This window comes from Betta splendens, chromosome 5 (assembly GCF_900634795.4).
Source record: "Betta splendens chromosome 5, fBetSpl5.4, whole genome shotgun sequence".
Taxonomy (NCBI): domain Eukaryota; kingdom Metazoa; phylum Chordata; class Actinopteri; order Anabantiformes; family Osphronemidae; genus Betta; species Betta splendens.
Window position 1 is genome coordinate 508,135 of NC_040885.2, and position 22,920 is coordinate 531,054.

At 46.2% G+C, this 22,920-nt stretch overlaps 2 protein-coding genes across 3 annotated transcripts; both read left to right on the forward strand.

The window, feature by feature from the left end:
• Window positions 1-5,989: 5,989 nt before the first annotated feature.
• kbtbd8 (kelch repeat and BTB (POZ) domain containing 8) lies at window positions 5,990-11,728 on the forward strand. Of its 2 annotated transcripts, none has more exons than XM_029151398.3 (5): window positions 5,990-6,125; window positions 7,264-7,471; window positions 7,603-7,909; window positions 8,291-9,110; window positions 9,259-11,728. In XM_029151398.3, the coding sequence occupies exons 1-5, from the start codon at window positions 6,110-6,112 to the stop codon at window positions 9,720-9,722; spliced, it is 1,815 nt and encodes a 604-aa protein (XP_029007231.1). In that variant the 5' UTR covers window positions 5,990-6,109; the 3' UTR covers window positions 9,723-11,728. The 2 variants fall into 2 exon arrangements, with proteins under 2 accessions (XP_029007231.1, XP_029007232.1); XM_029151399.3 differs by lacking the exon at window positions 5,990-6,125 and adding an exon at window positions 6,203-6,528.
• A 619-nt stretch (window positions 11,729-12,347) lies between these two features.
• LOC114855887 (monocarboxylate transporter 2-like) lies at window positions 12,348-22,201 on the forward strand. The gene is made up of 5 exons (XM_029151400.3): window positions 12,348-12,478; window positions 13,185-13,405; window positions 16,647-16,790; window positions 18,519-19,319; window positions 20,759-22,201. Exons 2-5 carry the CDS (start codon window positions 13,189-13,191, stop codon window positions 21,058-21,060), a joined length of 1,464 nt encoding a protein of 487 aa, XP_029007233.1. The 5' UTR covers window positions 12,348-12,478; window positions 13,185-13,188; the 3' UTR covers window positions 21,061-22,201.
• The last annotated feature ends 719 nt before the right edge of the window (window positions 22,202-22,920 follow it).

Genomic DNA, 22,920 nt, shown 5'->3' on the forward strand with positions numbered 1-22,920 from the left:
TGCTGCCTCCAGCCTGCTGTGGTGGAGGATGAGGATTACACATTGTCTGGGAGATGCAAGATTCAGGCTCCGCGAGAAACTTCTGTGGGGGAGCATATCGATGTTGATGTTTAAATTACGATGGAGCGATGGAGCCGTATTCTACACAGGCCATATGTTTCCTTTCCTTTCCTGCAGCTGCTGGGTTGGTGTATTAATATTTCCTTACAGGGTTAATTCATGTAGGTATAATTTGTGTAGAGGAAATAAAGCCACACACCTTGAGACTGTGTGAATATGATGTATGCAAATGAAAGTATGTGTAAAACGCACGCAGTCGCTAACAGCCTTTCAAGTCGGGAAGAGAACGGTGACTCACGTGTGATTTATTCATTTCAACTGCCGCCACGTTTGTTTTAATGCGCAGGTAGAACGAAACTTTATAGAGAAATCAATAAAAAAAGAAACAGCCCGCGACGGAAAACAAAAGGTGTCCGGTGGTAACTGCGGTTCATCATTAGCGTTAATCCGCGTGTTGCTTTAAATACTGTACGGCTTTTAAACACCGCGGGCTGATGTTGTTTTTCAAACTAGGAGCTTTTGGATGAATCGTCTGCTTAAACAACCTTGGCCCCCGCGGTTTCTTTGTCTCGTATGCGTTGACCACTAATTCGGTGACTCGGCCTGCGGTCGCGGGATTAAGAGAGATAAGCACTGGTGAATATTCCACTGCTTGGGGAAAGCAGGTCTGCCATTCATCACCCAGTGAGACCAGTGAATAATACATGGGCTTGTTCGGCCTGCGCACAGTAAAACAAGGGCACTTATAAAAAAGTATCGTCCTTGTCTAACTAGTTAGTCCTCCCCGAGGCTGATTCCCGACAGGTCTATTTGGAACAGGCTCGTTTGACCTCTTCCTCCGTCTTCCCGCGCGCGCGTCTGATCAATCACCCGATACTACCCGCGCGCCTCGCCGCTCATCGGTATGCGCGCGCGCCTGTTTTCCCGCCTCTTCTTTGCCTCGGACAAACACGCCGAGGGCCTGCTCCGCATCCATTTCCCGCCGCGACGCGAACCCCGCTTCGCTACGCCGCGTCGGCCGCTCGCTGCAATGACTCTGATTGCCGCGCGCGCCTCGGCGGAGAGATGGGATTCATGAATCCCAAATGTTCCAGCGGGCGCCGCTGCGCCCAGCCGCGCTCTTTTTCCGCATGGCCTGAACCGGCGCCGATCCGAGCCAAAGCGTTTGCCGATCTTCAAATGGGAGCAGGTACTGAGGGGGGGGGGGGGGGGGGGGGGGGGAGTGGGGGGGGGGGGGGGGGGGGTCCACGGAGGGGCCCACCATGAGGCATCTGCTTTCATATTGTGTGGAAAACCTTCCTATGGACTAGCGTGGCTGCTGTGGGTGAGATGATTAAGTGCTAAAGTTGCATTTTCTCCTGTGAGCAGGCAGCCCTGAGGCCAGAGAGGCTGCATGATTACCTCTGTGTGCTACATTACATTGACATGATGGAGCATACTCTCCTGGGGACTGAAATAATGTGAAAGGAAAGTGGGAGAGAGGGGGAGGGGTGGGGGAGGCCCATCCCTGCCTTTTCTGCCGGGACCTCAGAAATCTCTGCGTGCAATCGGATTTGCTGATAGATCCGTCCCCGTGCCGCCGCTTCAGCGCTGATGACGGGCAACGCATTCACACACGGGCGCATGGCAGCACACACCGGGGGGGGGTCCTCTAATCTGATTCCACCATTAAAGCTGCAGACCTCCCCGCTGGGGGCCCGGAGACCCTCAGCCACACTGGCTCAACCCTTACAGGGAGGGGGGGAGAGAGAGAGAGAGAGAGAGAGAGAGAGAGAGAGAGAGAGATCAACCCTTACAGAGGGAGAGAGAGAGAGAGAGAGAGGAGAGAGAGAGAGAGAGAGATCAACCCTTAAGAGGGCGAGAGAGGAGGACGAGAGAGATCAACCCTTACAAGACGGGGGAGAAGAGAGATGAGAGGAGAGAAGTACGAGAGATCAAAAATTGACAGAGGGAGAGGAGAAGAGGAGAGGAGTAGATCAACCCTTACTAGAGGGAGAGAAGAGTGGAGAAGAGAGAGGACGAGGAGAGCTCAAACCTTACAGAGAGAGAGGGAGAGGAGAGAGAGATCAACCCTTACAGAGGGAGAGAGAGGGAGAGAGAGAGATCAACCCTTACAGAGGGAGAGAGAGGGAGAGAGAGAGGGAGAGAGAGAGATCAACCCTTACAGAGAGAGAGGGAGAGGGAGAGAGAGAGAGATCAACCCTTACAGAGAGAGAGGGAGAGGGAGAGGGAGAGAGAGAGAGATCAACCCTTACAGAGGGGGAGAGAGAGAGAGGGAGAGAGAGAAAGCTCAACCCTTACAGAGGGAGAGAGAGGGAGAGAGAGAGGGAGAGAGAGAGAGATCAACCCTTACAGAGGGAGAGAGATAGGGAGAGAGAGAGAGATCAACCCTTACAGAGAGAGAGAGGGAGAGAGAGAGAGATCAACCCTTACAGAGGGAGAGAGAGAGAGAGAGGGAGAGAGAGAGAGAGATCAACCCTTACAGAGGAAGAGAGAGAGAGAGAGAGAGAGATCAACCCTTACAGAGAGGGAGAGAGAGAGATCAACCTGCCTCAGACCGGCGCAGGTCCGTGAAGCCCACGGGAGGAAAAAGCAGAGGCTCCAGTCAAACTGGACAAAGCGTGCGAAGTGCCTTTCAGCCTCTCGCTTAACTAATTAGCGTGAGGCTAAAAAAAGGCAAATTTTATAAAACCAAATCCATCAGCCGGACAAGTGGAACAAATGAGCCGACCTCGCGGCGGGAGGCGGAGCGGCCTTATTTGTTTGCTTCTGCAACTTGAAGGGCAGACGGCGCGCGGTCACACAGTAGCAGCCTGCTCAAACTGTCCCCAAAGTTAAAGCCGGGCTTTAAAGCAGCCGGATGGAAACACACCAGCTTTGTCATCGGCCAATTCTGCTTCGCGATTCAGCAGCGATAGAGGCCGCGCGTCGAAATCGGAAGCGACGCAGTTGAGGGCCATTAGCAAACAACGCTGTCAGCAGTTCGGCTCGCTGTGGTGGGATTGTGTGGAAATGATGGTGCTACTGGGGAAACTCAGACCATCTGCTCCTCAGCTTCTCACGCGGGGTCACAAAGAGAGAAAGTCGGAGAAAAAAGACCCAGAAAATGTGTTTTTAAACATGGAGAAAGACCTCCAGGTCTGTATTTACAGCAGCCTCCCATAGTGTTCCTATTTGTCTCCTCCTGTGTGGTGGAGGAGCATATGGCTCTTCATAACATCTCCAAAGTCCCCCGGGGGCGTATAATAACCCATTACCTCCATCTCTGACAAAAACACACATTTAAACTGCAGTTACACTCCCCAGCTTCTCCTCCTCATGCATCCCATTTCATCTTCTCTTCTTCTTCTGATCTGCAATTCAATCAGCGCCATCCTGGGACTCCAGCACTTAACCCTCTGCACTGGGTTTCGCTCATCCTTCCGACAGATTACGGCGGAGGAAGGGCCTTAAAGGAGACGCTCATGATAAACATTAACCCTTTACTTGAGGACGTGCATTTTACGAAAGCTAAAACTAGCAAACACGATTCATCATTTAGAATAATCACAGAGTAAAACATACATTGACCTCATTTAAAACCTAGTAAATGACAGCGAGACACTACAGAGAGTTTTCTACAAGCCCGGATCTCAGGATAAATATGAATAAAATATGTTCCCACTGTGATGGACTGGCGACCTGTTCAAGGTCCCGCCTCTCATCAAAATGACAGCTGGGTAAGTCCCAACCATAACTGCAGCCCTTTTGAGGACAAAGCGGTTGAAAAGATGAGTGAATAAATCATTTTTAAATGAGTATTTACCTCTTCTAAAGTTTGTGCCTTTGGTTTTTCTCGGTTTTTGGGATGAAATAGTATAATGTTATAAACATCCACAATAATATTAATTCCCTCTTCCAAAGATCAATCTCTGTGCAAGGTGGGGATATCAGAAAACAGGTGATCAGTTTCAATATGTCAAAACGGGACATGTGTGAAACAGTAAACAGAAACCAGCTATCATCAAATAACAGCGAGCCCAGGAAGCCTTTTTCTCTCATTCAACAGTAGCTAGGCCCAATTTCACAGGCCGCGCTGTGGCAGAATGGGAAGAAATTGGAAAAAAAATGTGAAATCGATTGCTAAGATTGCAGTTGTACTTTTATTTGTCTCCCCTTCTGTCATTCTACAGCGTTATGCAGCGTTACAGTGCATTTCCAGCTTGAACAGTGCTGATGATAGCGCTGCAGCTAAGAGTCTGCCTTGGGCTTGGAACAGTATTTAACTCCTTACGCAGAATATTATAATGTGGGCCCAAGACTGAGCATGAGCGCTGAATAAATGCTTACTGATGGTTATTACATGCATGTTCTGTCAAATTCATAGAAAAGAATCTTGAGAAAATATATGTAAACACTATAATCAGGTCCAGAATAAGCTGTGGCCTCACTAAAGTCTGTGTGTTGAATTTCTGGTGTAAGAGTGAGAGTTCATGGTTATGTTGAAGAGGAGGTTCTGGGAGCAATTACATTGTCACTTTGTGTTTAAGTTGGCTGAAGTGTTAACACAAAGGAAAATGAGAGCTAAAAAAAACTTTATGTGTGAGCAGCAGTCTCATCTTTGAAATGTTGAGTGATGTATTTAGACATAAAGGATGTGAGTTGGCAAAGAGGTATAAAAATGATATGAAGCTGCATCAAATTGATCTGTTGACCTTGTCAGAGAGGCGTGTGTAATTATTCCTACAAACCAATTAAAAAACGATGCCTAATTAAAAGCAACAGCCATTTAAATGACCACATGTTAATATCTGGAAATGACAGGGCAATCCCAGCGTTCAATGAACAGCAATTACATCATGTATTTCTCCTGACAGCGAGAGGTTGCAGGTGCTGCCACGTCTCAAAATACCCACACAGCAAACTCTCAGGTTTAACTCTGGCTGAGGCCTGAAATGAATTATGAAGTGGCATTAACTCAAAGGAAAGACCTTATTAGTGCTGACACCGAAGAGCCTGGAATGTGAAATCAACTTAGCGACACTCTGTAAATTGGTGTACACCTTCTCATTTTGTCTCCTTTTACCATTTCATCATAAGTTTATTAAATTAGTTGCTGATTTCATTACATTAAGAATTCTTTCTGTGCAGTTATTGAATTGAGCAAAGTACTATTTCTATATGATCTGAACACACTTCCTATGCACTTGTCACTTTTGCATCATGGATCATACAGTTATTGTTTCAAATTCATAAAGTGCTATTTTAATCAACACAGTGAAAACCTGTGCATGACAAAAATCAATCCTCATATTTGCAGCTGTTTATTTTTTCTTCTGGCATTTCATATCAGGGCTTGTATTTTCTCACATGGCCGGCTAAAGTCACACTGCGCCCGCTTTACCGCTACGTTTCACATTTTGCCACACCTTCCTGCCACGGCACGACACTCAACCTCAGGAGTATTACAGATTTCACATATACAGCAAAAGACATTGAACCCCTCACTGTCGCGTTAAATCTAAAGCCATTCGGGTTGTAATTTACTGTAACTGTAAACTGTTCACTTACTCTGCTATGCCTTTTATTCACGCTATTCTAAATACACCCAGTTGATTGTGTTTCACATTTTATCTCATGGGTTGACTATTAAATATTAAATGTATTATTAATTATATTCACTAAATTAAACAATAAATATCCTAATGCATGATAACACATAGTAAAAATATATCTATATACTTAGTACAGACAAAGATTATCATGCACTTTGTGAGATTTGCAAAGGAAACGTGCTGTGTCATGTGCCAGTACCGTCTCCTCCTGTGCTTTGGACTGTTGTGTGTTCACTTGTGTTATTGCGCTGCCTTTATTTTTGCTCGATTACGCTGTGTGTGGTGTGTATTTCTCTTACTGAGTCCAGTCGTTAACTTTTTGCCTATTTGAGAAGAAAGCGCCGTGATTGGCTGCGGCATGGTGGCTTCTCTTCTGATTGGCTACTTCCTGTTTCCGGGGCTCCGCTGTGCACTCCGTGACGTTTCTCGGTCTTCCCCGAGACAGACTGGAGAGAATGGCTGCCAGTGGAGGTTAGCGAAATCTTCATTGTTTTGTACACTGATCACGCTCGAACAATCACTTTTAAAGTTGTTATTCGTGTGTTTACGTGCGTGCGGGTGATAGTCTCGTGTAGTAATAGAAAGAGCAGTGACATGTTGCGTCTTCGTTGAAAGCGGTCAGGCTCTAAACGACTCTTCAAAAGTGTTGGTTGCCGCTAGCCCGGCTGCTCGGCTAGCGTTAGCTGTCTGGCTAACTTTCGGCCGGTTTGCTCGCTATCCACAGCTGATTAGAAAAACGCTTGTTTATGACGAAGACAGCGGCCACACAAGTTACAGTTATATGGTTGGCTGTTAATATTAGCATTAATATGCAAAACGTAGTCGTAAACATTGCGATGTTACACGTCGGAGCGACAGAACTGTAATATTTGAGGTTTGTATCGCCCTTTAAATCTTGCAATGTGTCAAGAAAAGCTGGCTAACATTAGCTCGGTGCTTAGCTTTCTGCTAAAAGTTCAACTCGCGTGTCAAGCCGCTAACGCGACCACCGCCGTTTCTCATTCGTTGATAAATATTACGACGAGCCGCACACAAAACACACTTTTTAACAGTGTGTGTGTTATTGCATTGGCCTACAAAGATACCAGCAGACACTGGGCAACGATGTGAGGTGTTAGCATGCTAGCTACCACCTGGCGAGACAGTAGTTCTCTATTCACTGATCGTGAGTCTTTGTCCTGTCAGGGAGTTAACGTTGCACAACACGAGGTGTTTGCTTGAAAAGTTTTTTTTGCTCCTTAACCGCTGAGACAAACAAACCGACTCACTAACCTTTTGCTTATCGCATCTCTGGTTATCCAAACGTTTGCGTTCATAGCGTAATATCGGCTGATGAGCACTTTCGTCAATATTTATAGTAAATACTTTGATTATATTGTGCCTTTTTAAACTTTGTCAGTCGTGTCATTTGTAAATATAGGACGTGGTACTATACTTTGCCATGTGCTTTCTGTTTAATATTATGTTTATAGATGGTTGTATATTTAAAACTTGCTGGGTCCAGCAAACAATGAGAGAAATGTTACACAGTATTGTGTGTGGTTTCTGCTATTACAGGGCATTACAGACATAAGTTTGTTTCTCTCTGTTCTTGTGCTGTGCTCTTCAGAGGTAGGGAAGTTGTTACAAGTACAGAATGGGACACCTCCAACCACCAACTACAATGGGGTAGATGCGGTTCATGCCTGTAACATCCTTCAGCAGCTCAAAGCCTTGTACGACGAAGCACAGCTCACGGACATCGTCGTAGAAGTGGACCATGGCAAGACTTTCTCGTGTCACCGAAATGTCCTTGCAGCAATCAGTCCATATTTTAGGTGAGAACTCTTTTCTTACGTTTCACTAGTTAAATGTTGTCAAATTATATATAACATTTTTTTTCTGTCATGTATTAGAATTGATAAATAAACTTAGCTTGTTGTTGTTTTTTTCTCTCTGTCATCATCAGGTCCATGTTCACCAGCGGCCTTACAGAGAGCAGCCAGCGCGAGGTCAGAATTGTTGGGGTGGAATCCGAATCCATGCACCTCGTCTTAGACTATGCCTATACATCCAGGGTCACGCTGTCGGAGTCCAATGTCCAAGCCCTGTTCACTGCAGCAAGCATTTTCCAGATTCCTGCCCTTCAAGACCAATGTGCCCAGTTTATGATCAGCCGGTTGGACCCCCAGAACTGTATTGGGGTCTACATGTTTGCTGATGCCTATGGGCACCAGGAGCTGAGGGAACGCTCACAAGACTACATTCGTAAGAAGGTGAGTTCAGCATTAGCAATACACATACTTGTATAGTAACCTTGTTTATTTTTACAAACTTGTATGTTTACTCGTTCATTTGGAAACTCAGACGAAGTGATGATTGGTTCTCATTAGGTAGCGCATTGGTCTGGGAAGTGCACACTAGCTCCCTGAGTGCCTCATGCGTGGCTGCTTATTGCTACGCTGTGTGTGTATGGGTTAAATGCAGAGAAAACAGTTTCCCTAAGAGAGTCAATAAAGTCTGACTTATCTTAAAACCTCTTTAAAAATAGTGTGTTCCAAAACCAACATGAAAGCCAGAATACAACTGTCTGGTGTTATTTTCTATATATGGCTGAGGTGTTTTACTCTTTTTCATTTTCTATATTTTTTTGGTAGTTCTTGTGTGTGTCATGGGAGCAAGAGTTCCTCCAGATGACCAAGGAGCAGCTGGTCAGTATTTTGAACAACGATGACCTCAACGTGGAGAAGGAAGAGCATGTTTATGAGAGCATTGTTCGCTGGCTGGAGCATGATCTGAATGGCCGTGAGGCCTACCTAGCTGAGGTCTTTTCACAATGCATCCGTCTGCCCCTGCTGGAAGAGGCCTTTCTCAGTCGAATACCTGCTCCCTTCGCTTGTGCCCTGTCTCTTTCTAAAGACCCTGCTGAGGCCAAAGCTCGCCTCACTGGCACCAATGGCTGCCCGCAGCGCCTGGGAATGACTGCTTCCGAGATGATCATCTGCTTTGATGCCGCTCACAAACACTCAGGGAAGAAGCAGACGGTGCCTTGCCTTGACACAGCCACAGGAAGGGTTTTCAAGCTGTGCAAACCACCCAATGATCTCCGGGAGGTCGGTATCTTGGTCTCTTCAGAGAATGACATCTACATTGCCGGCGGCTATCGTCCAAGCAACAGTGAGGTGTGCATAGACCATCGAGCAGAGAGTGACTTTTGGCAGTACGAACACGCAGGCAACCGATGGCTTCCACGTGCACCTCTGCTGAGAGCTAGGATAGGCTGCAGGCTTGTGCACTGCTGCGGGAAGCTTTATGCACTAGGAGGCCGCGTTTACGAGGGCGACGGTAGAAATGCATTAAAATCAGTAGAGTGCTATGATGCCAGGGACAACTGTTGGACAGCAGTGAGCCCTATGCCTGTGGCCATGGAGTTTCACAGTGCTGTGGAGTACAAAGATCGCATCTATGTCCTTCAAGGTGAGTTTCCGCTATTTAAAGGAAGTTTTTGCGGCCACTTGAGTATAATCGGGACACATTCGTGTGAACATATCATATTTCTCATGAATTTAGATGTTCCTTAAATACATATGCATTTTAAACTAAATTCAGGGTTTGTTTTCTGCAGGTGAATATTTCTTCTGCTTTGATCCCCGTAAGGATTACTGGAGTCATCTGGCCCCAATGAGTGTTCCCCGAAGCCAGGGTCTGGCTGCCTTGTACAAAAACTGCATTTACTATATTGCTGGTATCTGCAGGAACCACCAGCGCACCTTCACCGTCGAGGTGTACGACATCGAGAAAAACACATGGAGCCGCAAGAGAGATCTGCCCTTTGACCAAGCCACAAGCCCGTACATCAAGGCCATGCTGCTGCAAGGCAAGCTCCACCTGTTCGTACGAGCCACACAGGTCATGGTGGAGGAGCACGTGTTTCGCACCAGCCGTAAGAACTCGCTGTACCAGTACGATGATGAGGCAGATGCTTGGACCAAAGTGTACGAGACACCTGACCGCCTCTGGGATCTAGGTCGCCATTTTGAATGTGTGGTGGCCAAACTTTACCCACAGTGTCTACAGAAAGTGCTTTGAGGTAGTTTGTTTTGTGAACTCAATCTGTGAGGCAGACGGTGTAGAGTGGTCCTGCCTGCCTTGTGCCTGGTGCTACCTTGGGTTTGCACCACAAGGACAATTAATTTTTTGTTAAGTCTTAAGTCATTCAAACTTTGGTTTGGGGGTGCTTTTAAAGATTGCAGTATTTTTGTTCCTAGAGAGCACTAACTACCCACACTGATGCTTGTTTAACAAAACCATACAATGAATCATAAGTGCAATTATCCTATATATTTTTTTTTGCTTGTTGTTGAGCCATTTCCTATTTTTGTTTTTCGATACATATATAGGCAATGATTTTTACAAATGATAAGCATGCAGAGGGTACTGGTAGGATAAACATGCCCTTTGATGATGTGGATGCTACAAAGTGAAAATATATATATATATATATATATAAATAACTATATAAACTATATATTCATACGGGTAAGGTGAGTAAATTAGCTCATTAGTAGGTTGCTGGCTCCTGAGGTCTGCGTGTGTGCTGTTTTGTTTCCTAACCTCTCTTTAGCCTCTATAGATGACTTTTAATTTCAAGTGTGTTTGTGATTTCTATTACTCTATTATTGTTTTTTGAAGCTCGTATGGTAGTTGTTTTTTTTTTTTGTTTTTTTTTAAGGTCCTCTCTTCCATCACAAACGTCATTTTGTCAAACACTTCCAAGCTACTACGTTTTTGTTTTTTCTTCTTCCCTATTTGCATGGGGGCTCATATTTCCCACTCTCAGAGTAGGCATCCATTTTGTGTCGCATGCAGATACAACTTTAAGTGAAATGCTCTCTCTCCACATTGGAGAAACAAGGGCAGAGTCAGATTGATGGCAACACTAAGTGGAAAGTGCAGACCAACGAACAGGCTTACCTCAGATGCTTCAGAGACGAGTAGGAGAAAAGGGACATTGGAGGCCATTGCGTTGATAAAGCAGTTGTATGAAAGGGCGCAGTTCAGCATTGAACGCTGATGTTGTTTCCATATTTAATTATAACATCTGAAAACGAGGTTCAGCCTTTCTCTTAAATGCCAAAAATGTTTGAGGGCTTGTTATAGTTGATCTGGGCATCGAAAAGAACGTTGTGGTAGCAATAATTCATGGAACTGTGATTAGGCTGTGTTGCATTAGATGTACCTATTAGAAAATGCATTATTTTTTTGTGTTTGTAGCAAGTCACATTGGGTTCCAGTAATCAATGTTTGGCTGTTGCATAGGCACATGCTTGAAGTGATGTGATTTAATGCTGACCATGTGTGGTGACAACTGGGACATTGGAATCAGAAACTGTGGCTCCTGATGATGAAGAAAATCTAAAAAGTCTTACTCAGCATTGCACTGAATCACTCCTCACTTAAGCTGGTCCTTAACTGCAACCTTTACGAAGCACCCTCCTTCAACAGGCAGAATAGGAGCGAGCGAGGACCGCCGGGCTGTGGGCGAACTCGCCTCACGGCCGCCACGGAGGGCACGGCTGTCGGTGCTGGTCTCTCTTTTCCTTTTGTATGTTTTCAGGACAATCTTGTACAGATGAAGTGGTGCCGCCACTGAGTGGTGTTCCCTGTCAAAGTGTGATGTTTTCAGTGCCGTCAAATTCCTCACGCAGGTTCCTGTGTCATCTTTGCACTACACATTTCCCGTGTACTTTTTCTTAATGAGGGCCCCTCCATTATGGAATTAAAAAAAATAAATCCTATAGCAATCATCTGAGAGATTTACAGGACGAGCAAAGCCACAAGTTTTATTCAGTGAGGACTGGACGATCCGCTGTTGTCTCGCTCTGAACTGATTTTGTTTTTTTAAATAATGCACCTGGTTTGAACGTTGTGAGAAGGTTTGAGCGTCATCCTCATGTCTACAGACGGCCATTTGAGAACCAGGAACGGAGAACTCTCAGGATTTCTACTGATACACAGTACTGTATTTAAATGTTTTTGTTAAGTGTAATATACTGTACTATAGGTTTGCTGTACTTGCACAGTTTTTAAAACTTCAGTTTCTTTTATAACTTGAAAAAAAATAGATGTGATTTTCTTTTCGTTGTTTCCAGTGGCTCTTTTTCTTTCTTCATGTAATTATGTTTAGTTATGGTAGATTAATTAATCCACTAATGGCGAAAAAAAAAGATAACCCGCACGAGTGGTGCAGGCGTTTAGTTTGTTTTTCCCTCCGCCTCTGTAGTACAGTAGTATTTGTTTGTAACATGTCACTGCAGCTAAGCATTACACCAAGTAACGACATCGCGTCTCATTTCAAACACCAGTCAAGCTACGAGCATGCTCCGGCTGCCTCAGAGCTGCGTCTGCAGCCAGTCCTCACGCATCGCTTATGGTGCTATTTCATTGTGTTCTTCATGCATTTCCTCATTGTTATTTTGCTGGTTTCTGTTTTTTTTAGGGGGGGGGTTGATTATATTGGTGGTTGAGCTCAACTGTGAAGTTCACATTGCACATAATTTGAAAATAAAACTATTAAAACTGAAATGTGGTCAGTTTTATTAATTTCTAATTTTGTATGATGGCCTGACTTGAATGGTTGGATCCGAACCGTTCGGGGCTCGCGCTGCTCAGCGTGTTCAGACTTAAGTCGTCGAGCTACTGATCCTCAAAACTGGTCCGGGCTCTGGAGCCCCCCCGCCTCCCTCCAACCCATCAGTTTGCCACGTGACAGGACGTCAAATAAAGCAGCAGCTTGAACTCTTGGCCACTTTGTGGTGACAAACGTGCTGCGAAGTCAATGAAAGGTAAGGCCGACTCCACATTCACGCGACCCGTCACAACCCGTGCGCGTTTGCGTTTTTACAATTCGTGGTGAGAGCTTTAACGCTGCAGCTTTTGTTCCTCCGGGTTTCGATCATAGTCCACGTGCGGAGTTATTTTTTCCGACTTTTTAAGGCGGACTGGAACTACCCAGACTTTCTTTACTTGACAACCTTAACGTCTAATGTCACGTTACTCTTGGGATGGTTTAGTTTTAAGCGTTTCTGACAAATAGTCACACGTTTAGCCTTGTGCGGAGTGAAACAAACATCTGCCCAGCTGCCGACGACCAACGGTGTGTTTACACCACTAACAACGCGTAATAAAGTAAAGTAGTTCGCACTGTCTCATGATACCTGACACTGAACTCACGCGCTGTCACGTGCGGTCTGTTCATTCGGTGGTTGTAAAACGATTATTACACATTAGCACCCAATAATTATAGGTTTGTACACAACGTAATACAATCATGTTTATACAACTCTTCAGTTCCTGCTGTTTACAAACAGACTAAACAAACTTCACATCTCACATTGTTTTATTGATACTAGTTAATTTTGTAAAACAGCCTGAGATTGATGTGATTTTCAAAACCCATCAGCTAAAGTGCACGTGTAGGTGCGTTTAAGTCGCTCCTCAGACCGGTAGCTTGAATTGACAGCTGGTGTCCCTGTTGTTTCCCCTGAACAGGAACATGCCCCGTGCACCAGCAAATGAGTTGGGCTACAAACCCCAGGACGGCGGCTGGGGCTGGATCGTGGTGTTCGGGGCTCACATTTCCATTGGATTCGCCTACTCCACGCCCAAAGCCCTGTCCATCTTCTTCAAAGAGATTCAGGAGGACCTGGGGGCGAGCTACAGCGAGATCGCATGGATCTCCTCCATAATGCTGGCTACCATGTATGCGGGGGGTGAGTTGATTCAATCAGTCTGTCGCTTCGGTCGGCCCGTTAGCAAAGACAATCACTGTTATCAGGAGCGCTGAGTAGATTTTGTAGGTGAATGCATCTGAGCTGCCGGATCATCGATGAATAGTCGACTTTATTTGTGTTTGGCTGCAGGTTTATCACTAAAATTGTGCAGGGCCTTTGTTATATATGGAGGTGATTTGTATCCAGGTGTTTTATAGACTACTTGATTAAATGTGAAGAGGACGTCGTCCGTGCTGCTCGTTGCTTTACCGGCTCCTGGGCCCGTTTGTTCATCCTGACTGAGGCAACCTCAGATCCTCAGCGCCGCTGCCTGGCAGGAAGCGCGCTCGGCCGTGCTCTTCCTGTTCGAGCCTTGCGTCGTTCTCCCTCACTGAGCGACAGAGTTTTTTACAAACGCCATGCAAAGGTCAAGAATGCGTCAGTGGAGCATCGGCACTGCCTGAAAGTGACGCCAGTCCCAGTGAAAGAAAAGGAGGGCGGGGCTGTTTGGACCACGTATACATTTGTACATGTATGTTATGAGGTTTCTAGGTGATCTCATCATATATTGATCATATATATCGCGGCGATATATATAGCATCATATATTTCAGTGAAACCAGAGATCATACCACATGTGTTTGAATCAATACTGGAGAATGCATTTGTGCTGGGCAGCAAACAACGGCCAACAGGTTAAACTGGGCTCAGGTTTTTTTTTTTTAATCTTTGTTTTCTCTCAGGACAAACCAAACTCACCTCTGGCTACTAGCACTGATAACGGTCTGCTGATCAAAAAGGGTGCGCTTGAACACACCACTGAGCTAAGGGTCAGCTGACTGTCAGCGAGTCACCGCTCAGCGTTTGCTGTGAGACGTGTGCCGTCTGCATCACTCCAGACCGTCCGTGGAAGTAATAATAACACGCACGGAAAGCTTCAATGCGGAATTCTGCTGATTAAATCACGGAAAACCCTTCACAGCTGGAGGTTCCCTGTGTGAGCGTGAATGGTGGTCTGTGACGGACTAGCGACCGGTTCCGGTGGGCCCGGCCCCTCCGCGACGGGGTCCGTGACCCCGCGGCCTTTACCAGGACAAGCCGTTCACATAATGGATGGACCGCACGGAAACGGTCCGAGGGCTCGGTCAGAGGTCGTGCAGAAATTCAAAGGAAACAGTTTGTGTCTCACTTGATCCAGAAAACGCTTTGTGTAGTGTAGCAGGGGTCGATTAGAAGCAGGTTTGTTCTGTTAGAAGTCGCGTACTCTCACTGCTCCTCTCTCCTTTTCTACAAACACAACAACTGTTGTGTGAGTCGTTAGGGCGATAAATTGGCTTCACATGAGCGACTGCAGCCAGTGAACTAGCTGCAGGCTGCCTTAATACGCACAGTGCTGTTAGCATGCACCACTCGCCTGACTTTCATTTATATGATCCATGATGACTCATTTAATACTTTAACTTTGGCCCTTTACACAGTACATTTTAGTTTACAAGTCGCCACGTGCACTGCAGGGGGTCCGGAAGAGGGTCTGTCATGTTCCTGAGTGGGTCCACACGAGATGCTCAACAGACTTCATGTCACGTCCCACCACTGCTTTGACCACGTCGAATCCAGAACAACTTCATAAAGCGGCTTTGTTCGATTCCACGCTATCGCCGGTTCCTCCGGGTGCCCTAAACAACTCATTTGCCACCAAAATAAAAGTTCAGACGGATTTATCAGCAGATACTTTCAAGGTTAGAAGAAGTCGGGGCGTGCGATTCACCTGCGCGCGGCTCGGGAGGACTAACTGGTGAAATATTCCTCTCCACTGTGGCTCAGGCACAGGGCTTTATCATAATGTCCTTGGCAGAGCTTCAGCAATGTCACCCAGTGGAGGATGGAGACAGGGGGAATATATCAGAGGACGGTTCAGCACACTGAGGTCTGACGCCAGGTCCCCGTGGGAGAGACATGACAGCCTTTTCACAAACCCTCTGACTCAAGGAGTCCGAATGATAAAGTTCTAATGGCAGTGGAAATGGTGGTATTGTGGGAGATGCCCTATTGTGACACAGCTGCAGTGAGAAAGATGATCTATCTTTGACCCCCGCAGGCGCCTGGTTAACTGTATAAACAGCAAGATGGATATTTTGGTATCGCGTGCTGTAGTTACAGCGGCGTGCAGCGTTTGAGGGCAGGTTTTTACGGCTCAGCGTGAAGCTTTTCGCCCGTCGAACAACTGCAAGACATAGCAGTCTCATTCATTTTCAGCTGTGAGCATAGTAAACTTTGCTGATGTTGTATCGTTTGGGTTTGTTTGCAACTAAACAATCAGTGTCATTTGACTTAGTGGCTGAGGGGAACATAATCGGTGCAACAGCTGTAAAAATTGGAAAGGAAAATTGGAAAATTGAAGGAAAAGTAAATAAAGCTCTCTGTAGAACATTGCCTCATAAGATAAATCACCATCATGCTATATTGCTAGTTCTGTACTATGAATTAAAACCTTTCTGGACCGTGTCACGAGTGTAGATATCAACCAGTCGAACAGACTTGATAACGAGGAGACTCATCTCAACCATTCTGTTATAATTAAGGTAAACGTTCCAAAGAAGCCATGTTTAATTCCAACATATGTAACAGTTCCTTATTGATTCCTGCTCTGTCGAAAAGAAACATGAATTTAAACATTCAGGCACTGACTGTAAACAAGTACAAATTCACAAGTTGATAATATGTGATAATTATAAAAGTAACATATCATAACCTCATGCTGTTGATGAGCGTTGGACAGTAAGAGGGATGTCTGAAATCAAACTGCATGTTCAGCTTTCAGTCACCGTGACAGCCTATACATATATTAGCCTGAGCGATGCCGCCCCCATTTATTTTGAGATTTGAGAAAATGAATCATTGTTATTGAAATGAATGGGAAGAAGTTTTCATTAGCGTTTGCTGCAATGTCAGTTGTTCAGGCAAGGTTGTGGATGAAGGGAGGAGTGACAGCATATAAAGGGCTTTTTAATTGCTGATTGATCACTGAGTTCAGTATTTTACATTATGGGGGAGTATAATGGGTGGCCAAAGTTGCTTTGCAATGGATGCTAAAGTGTGAAGGTGTTGCATCATCTGCTGTGTTGACCCTTTGCCCTTGCTTTAGACCTTTAGACGTTCTTCCTAAGTTAATTACTGAAACTCGTTCCGTGTTGATTTTGAACTGATCCCCCCTTGTTTCTTATTTGTTTTCTCTCCGTAGGACCTGTGAGCAGTGTGTTGGTCAATCGCTTTGGAAGCAGGCCAATTGTCATGCTGGGAGGCCTGATGTGTGGGGTATCCATGGTAACCGCCTCTTTTGGCAGCTCCATCATTTACCTCTACTTTTTTGTTGGCGTCATTGGAGGTGAGGTTCTCAAGTAATCTTTTTCTTGTTTTATTCAGAAAAGACTTTGTCGGATTTATAGATTTTCCTGCTTCTATTCTTTGGGAATCCATAGATAATTTGTTGCCCAATAGTTCACAGCCTCCAATACAAAGACAAAGTATCTAAGGATTTTTAATCAAGTGAATGAGCCAACTCATTTCTGCTCACCGTTCCCATCAGACCTGGTTGGGACCTGTAGGGGTTGGAGGCTTGGCCGTCTCCCTCTTTTCAAACGCTTCCACACACTGTGGGTTGCCAGATTTGCTTCCACCTGACTGGGCTGTTTGTCGTGGTCTCGGGGCATCGTTCTCAGCTACTGGGGGGGCAGTTAGAGCACCAAGGAGACCAGAACTAGGACGGTAATTAAAAGAGAAGCATCCCTGGCCGCATCCGGCTTGTTCTACGTCCCTGTGTTCTCGCCCGTGGGCGTCCATCCTGGTTGTCACATGGGGCCCCGTGCCAGCTCGCGGGGCTCATTACCCTGACAAGGACTGCTGTGAAGGATTAATAGGCCCAGCGAGTGTTTAGGCCACGTGTGGAGCCTGAGGGCACGTCTGCGCCCCGCTCTGTGCCCTGGCACCGACACGTAGGCACTGGGCAGAGGTGCCTGACACACCTGCAGACTTAAAGGCTCACACATGCACATGCATTCACCTGCCTGCATATGCAAATACCTATGGACAACTTAACTTAGTAAGTGAATGACTTTCAATAGGTTTCTGTATTTTTGAAGCACGCATTAGCAATCTGCTACCAGAAATATATCTTATAGAAGATTAGACATGAAAAATATTCCCAGGTAAGATACTGCCCAGAGTGTAAGGGTTGGGTTAGGAAATCTTACTTATGTTACTTACTCTATTATATAGTAATAACGGTCTTGCTAGAAGAAGCAGCTTCCAGCATCCTCCTTTCATTCAGCCCCATAGCCTTTCCTTTTCCCTGAGTCTGTTCTAGTCCGGCTGATGTGTGCTCAGTCGTACAGTAGCAGCATCAGATAAAATGTTAGAGATAACATCCTAGTTAGTCATGGCATGAATAGAAAGTGTACTTCTGTCCATAGATGTCAATTTATGGATAATCCTGTTGGACTTTACACATGTTTATTGTTATCTGCACTGTGATATAATGCTAAAAGTACTGGAGGATGTCACACAATAATTTAGTTAATACATAATTCAATAACACGGTTACTTGGATTTTTATATTTAAAATGTATTTATTTGTATTTGTCTGTAATATGTCCTCACACTTTTGACTTTGCTGTGATTGATCGTTTTTTTCCCCCTCAGCTGTCAAGAAATGTGACATGTTATCTTAACCCCAGCAAATATGACGAGATGTCCAATACTACAGCAGCAGCAGAAACTCCCATGAGCCTTTTCATGGGAGCTGAGGAGATTAAATTGACACTGGAAAGAGATAATGAACCTGTCTCAGCGACTACCTGTAGCCCTTAAATTCAATTTGGGTAAAACAACGAGGAAGCGGCTGTTTTACTCGGCCTCTCTAATTTATTTCTCCTTAAATGGAGGAATTATTTCTGAAATAATTCCAACCTTCTGTAATGAGATTTTAGCCGGTAAAAGTGAAATGAGATGGAACCTTTAATTTAATTTAGCGAGGGCCGCTCGGAGTTTACGCTGCGGACGATTTCTGGCACGTCACTGTGTTTTCTTCCCTTTCTCCAATTTGTGCCCCACGCAGGCTGTGGCCTCGCCCTGAACCTGAACGCATCCCTCACCATCATCAGCAAGTATTTCCTCACCAAACGTCCCCTAGCGAACGGACTGGCCATGGCCGGGAGTCCCGTGTTCCTCTGCTGCCTGGCGCCTCTCAACCAGTATTTGCTGGACAAGTTCGGCTGGAGGGGCAGTCTGTGCATCCTCGGGAGCCTGATGCTCAACTGCTGCGCGGCGGGCGCCCTGATGAGGCCCGTGGTCCTCCCTCGCGGGCCCCCGGGGAAGGCGGAGGAGCAGCCCATGTGTCCCAGCACCAAGCTAAAGGCCAGCTGCGCGGGGAGGACCAGGACCTTCCTGGACCTGTCCTTCTTCAAAGACAGGGGCTTCGTCATCTACCTGGTGGGGAACATGATGTTCATCTTCGGGGCGTACGCGCCCATCGTCTTCCTGTCGGCCTACGCCATCAGCCAAGGCGTGGAGGAGTACTCCGCCGCCTACCTGCTCTCCATCACGGGCTTCGTGGACATGTTCGTGCGGCCCGGCACCGGCCTGGTGGCCAACAGCAAGTGGATCCGGCCCCGCATCCAGTACTTCTTCAGCTTCGCCATGATTTTTAACGGCACCAGCCACCTGCTGTGCCCGCTGATCAGGAGCTACCCCTTCCTGGTGGCGTACGCCGTGCTCTTTGGCGTCGGCTTCGGCATGGTCTTCGCCCTGATATTTGAATGTCTGATGGACCTGATGGGGAACCAGCGCTTCCCCAGCGCCGTCGGCCTGGTCACCATCATAGAGTGTTTCCCGATGCTGCTGGGACCGCCTGCTGCAGGTACGTGGGTCCGCTCCACACAGACATGACGGTAACTCCCACTTTATCTGACGTCGGACTGTGAATGTGGCCTGAGAGCGTTTTGGGTTAAAACAACAAATTCTCAGTTTTAAATGATAATATGATCAGATCAGAGATTATTGGTATATATTAGATATATTAAAAATGTAATATTGACTGTAATGGAAATTTTCTGTTCTGACAATATAGACAATGAAGATAAGATAATGGGACTTCGGTAGATAGATATAGATAGATAGCTGCTATGAACACGGAGGATGTGGTTTAATCAGCTGTTCTTTTCTTCTCCCTCCAACCTGAGTTTTAATGAGGAGAACACGTACAGGCCCCCAAGTTTGTGGGGCGCTCGTTAGAGGGGGTAAATAAGCGCCTCCCTGCATGTCCCGGGTTCTCCTCCGGGGGGCACAATCGTTATGCCTCCCTCAACGACTCCGCTCGTTACTGCTCCCCCCAAACCTGCAGGTCAATCCAATTAGGAGGAAGTGAGGTAAGCGAGCGTAATTAGCCCCTTGCTTTGGGTGTTTAATGACGCTCAGTTCAAACCCTCGTCATTAAAGCCCTGTACCTGGGCCATAATTAAGCCGTGAATACATTAAAGGAAGAGGTGACGATGGCAGATGGACTCGGTTGCCTCTCAGTCAATCAAGGACTGTCTTAATGAGGGTGATGGTCATTGGCGTGTGTGCACCAGATGAGCGCTATCAATCAGATCCAGTCTGCACTGAGAAAGCTGAAACGGGTCCAAACGCACACACACACACACACACACACACACACACACACACACACACACACACACACACACACACACACACACACACACACACACACACACACACACACACAATAAAGTTGTGTCTCCGTTGTCCATTCAAGTCAGCATTCAGTTTAAATGTAAAGTAACCGTGATGCTGAGGCTGTGAATTGGTGGGACCGATGTACATGGTAGTGACAGACACACTGTCATACAGGCTGGCATTGAAAGACAGTGACACTCGCCCATTGATCCGTGTCCAGAGGCCTGGTTGGATTGAAGGGGGGGTCGTCTTTGTAGCGGGCTGCAGTTAAAACTCTGATCTAAACCACGTTTGTCACTTTGCCGCAGACTTGGGCTCGATATTCATGGCTCTGAGAATGGGCCTGGCCTCTGATTCGTTTTGGTAGCAGGCGTCCAAATTGCCTTCCAGCAGCTCCAGTGGAGAGCCAGGAAGGGTGTAATGGCCCTCTGTCATCTCCTGCACGGCTGTTCTCCTGCTCGCTTTGACTGTCTCTCTCTCACACACACACACACACACACACACACACACACACACACACACACACACACACACACACACACACACACACACACACACTCTTCACCTTGACACTTGTAAAGTGAATGGAGACACTGACGCAGAACGTCTTGGTTCTCACAGGGCTGTTGGTGGACGTCTTCGGCGACTACAAGTACCTCTTCTTCATGTGTGGCTCTGTGATCGTGACCGGCGGCGTCTTCCTCTTCGTCATGAACATCTACAACTATCACATGCAGGACAAAGAAAACCCAGCCAAGGACCCGGGACACAACTTGAACAACGTGGAGAGCCAGGAGCGCGTGAGTGTTTCAGAGGCAGAGATGAAACAGACGTCTGAGGCCGCGAACGAGTTAAACGGAGCCGAAGAGAAGAACGGAGCCAAGCGAGAGCCGCAACCAGAAACGACTGAGACTCCAAAGTAAATACTGTGATCTGAAAGTGTGCTTGTGGGTATTATTACGTTATTAGTTGCCGTCCAATCACACACTGTTCCTTCACTCATCTATTACCACCTGCTAATCACTCATTAAAGCTGACTGATGGGTAACAGTCTGATCCTCGCAGGATATCTAGTAGCTGATACTTACTATATACTTTAAACCAAAAATGGCAGAGGATCATCTGATGTTGATATTTTTTAGCAAATATTTATGTATTTTAGCAAAAGCCCAAATATTGGTGCCCAGGGTGAAACAATTACACCACAAATGTCTCTTTTCTGAGTTTTTATCATTGTGGTTTATTTTAAAATTGGACTGTCGGTTTTCCAACGAAGCGAATGGTGGTTGGTTTCTTCTTTTCCTACTGACGTAGCGATAAATTCCTTCTCAACATCCAAATAGACTTTTAGAATGTGACCCCAGCTTCCTCTGAGTCCACTCTATTACGGCTCAAGCGTGCGTGATGTGATGCGTCTCCGATTGTAACTGCACCGCGTTGCCTCCAAAGCACGGCCACAGTGTGCGGGAGTGAATAATAGCGTGGATTCTGATTCCTCACAGTTCAGTTCGTACGATGTTAATGGTTTCCACTGCACGTGCACCACCTCTCAGGACTTTCAGCGGATATTTTGCACTCGCGGTGTTTATATTACAAAACCGTTTAATATGTTTCGCACATGAAACGCTGAGCCTGTAATTAAAGCCGTGCAAAAAGTGCAGGAACAGTCCTTTACCTCCACCCTTCACTGTATCCACTGCAAACAATACTGTCCTCTTGTTGTTTTCAATATTTATTGGTGTAACCTTTTAGGCCAGAGCGCATCAACAATGGGCTCCACAGAAATGCGTTGGATGAGTTTTTGTGCGCTGTTGTGTTAAAGTGAGCGAGAACGAAAGACATAATGTATGTTACATATAATCCAGAATCCACTGAGGCTGTTACGAGGATTATGTTCTGATGTGATGGCAGCTTTTTGAATTCTGTGCTCAGGACAATGTACTGAAAACTTTAGTTTATACTGTAGGTGTGTGGTGCTGATTGTACTGTACCACTGATAAAAAAAAAAAACACTGAAAGTGAAAAACACTAGATTGTTTACCTTAATAAAAAATGTGCCTTTCATTGCGTGTCACTTTTTGCCATGTTGTATCTGCACCAGCACCGTTTAATAGTGAACAGACCTCTCTGCCGCGCGTCCAGGTGAATAGAGAGCCTGTCAAATCCGAATCCGTCACGCGGCTCCCAAGCTTCGGCGACTGTGTCCAATATTTCATGACAATTAGAAGTCTGGGGAACAAGTTTGGAAATGTCAGCAGCTTAAGGGCGTGAGCACCTAATGAAGCAGAGCCTGGACGTTCCGGGCCGGCGCCCCGAGCCGCATGCGGCCTCACACACCTCAGCAAATCAGTGGGCCAATAAATTAGAAGTGCCCCAGCAAACACGCGCAGACACACATACTTTTAATGCGGCCTGTCCCTTTGTTGGGCATTATGCAAGGTCCTCGGACATGACAAGGTGGAAGGGTACCCCAGAGACGGGGCGATGGGCGCCGTGGCCGAGAATCTGTTTATCATTATTACATTTCCTCTCGCCTCCTGGTCCCTCCTGGCCCGCTGACCTTCCTCCACTGCCCTCCCTAACGCGTGTTCCTGCTGAGCATCATGACTGTTGTCCTCCGTGGTCAGTGGTGAAAATGACTTCCTTCCTCTCCAGAGGGTCTCGGAGGTGGTCGGGTTGCTAGACAATAGTAGCAGATAGAGAGTAAAGTTCTTTTTCTATGGTACAGCTACAATATAGTATTTCAATCATTTCCCAGTTTGTTGAGGTGAAAGTGAATTTCT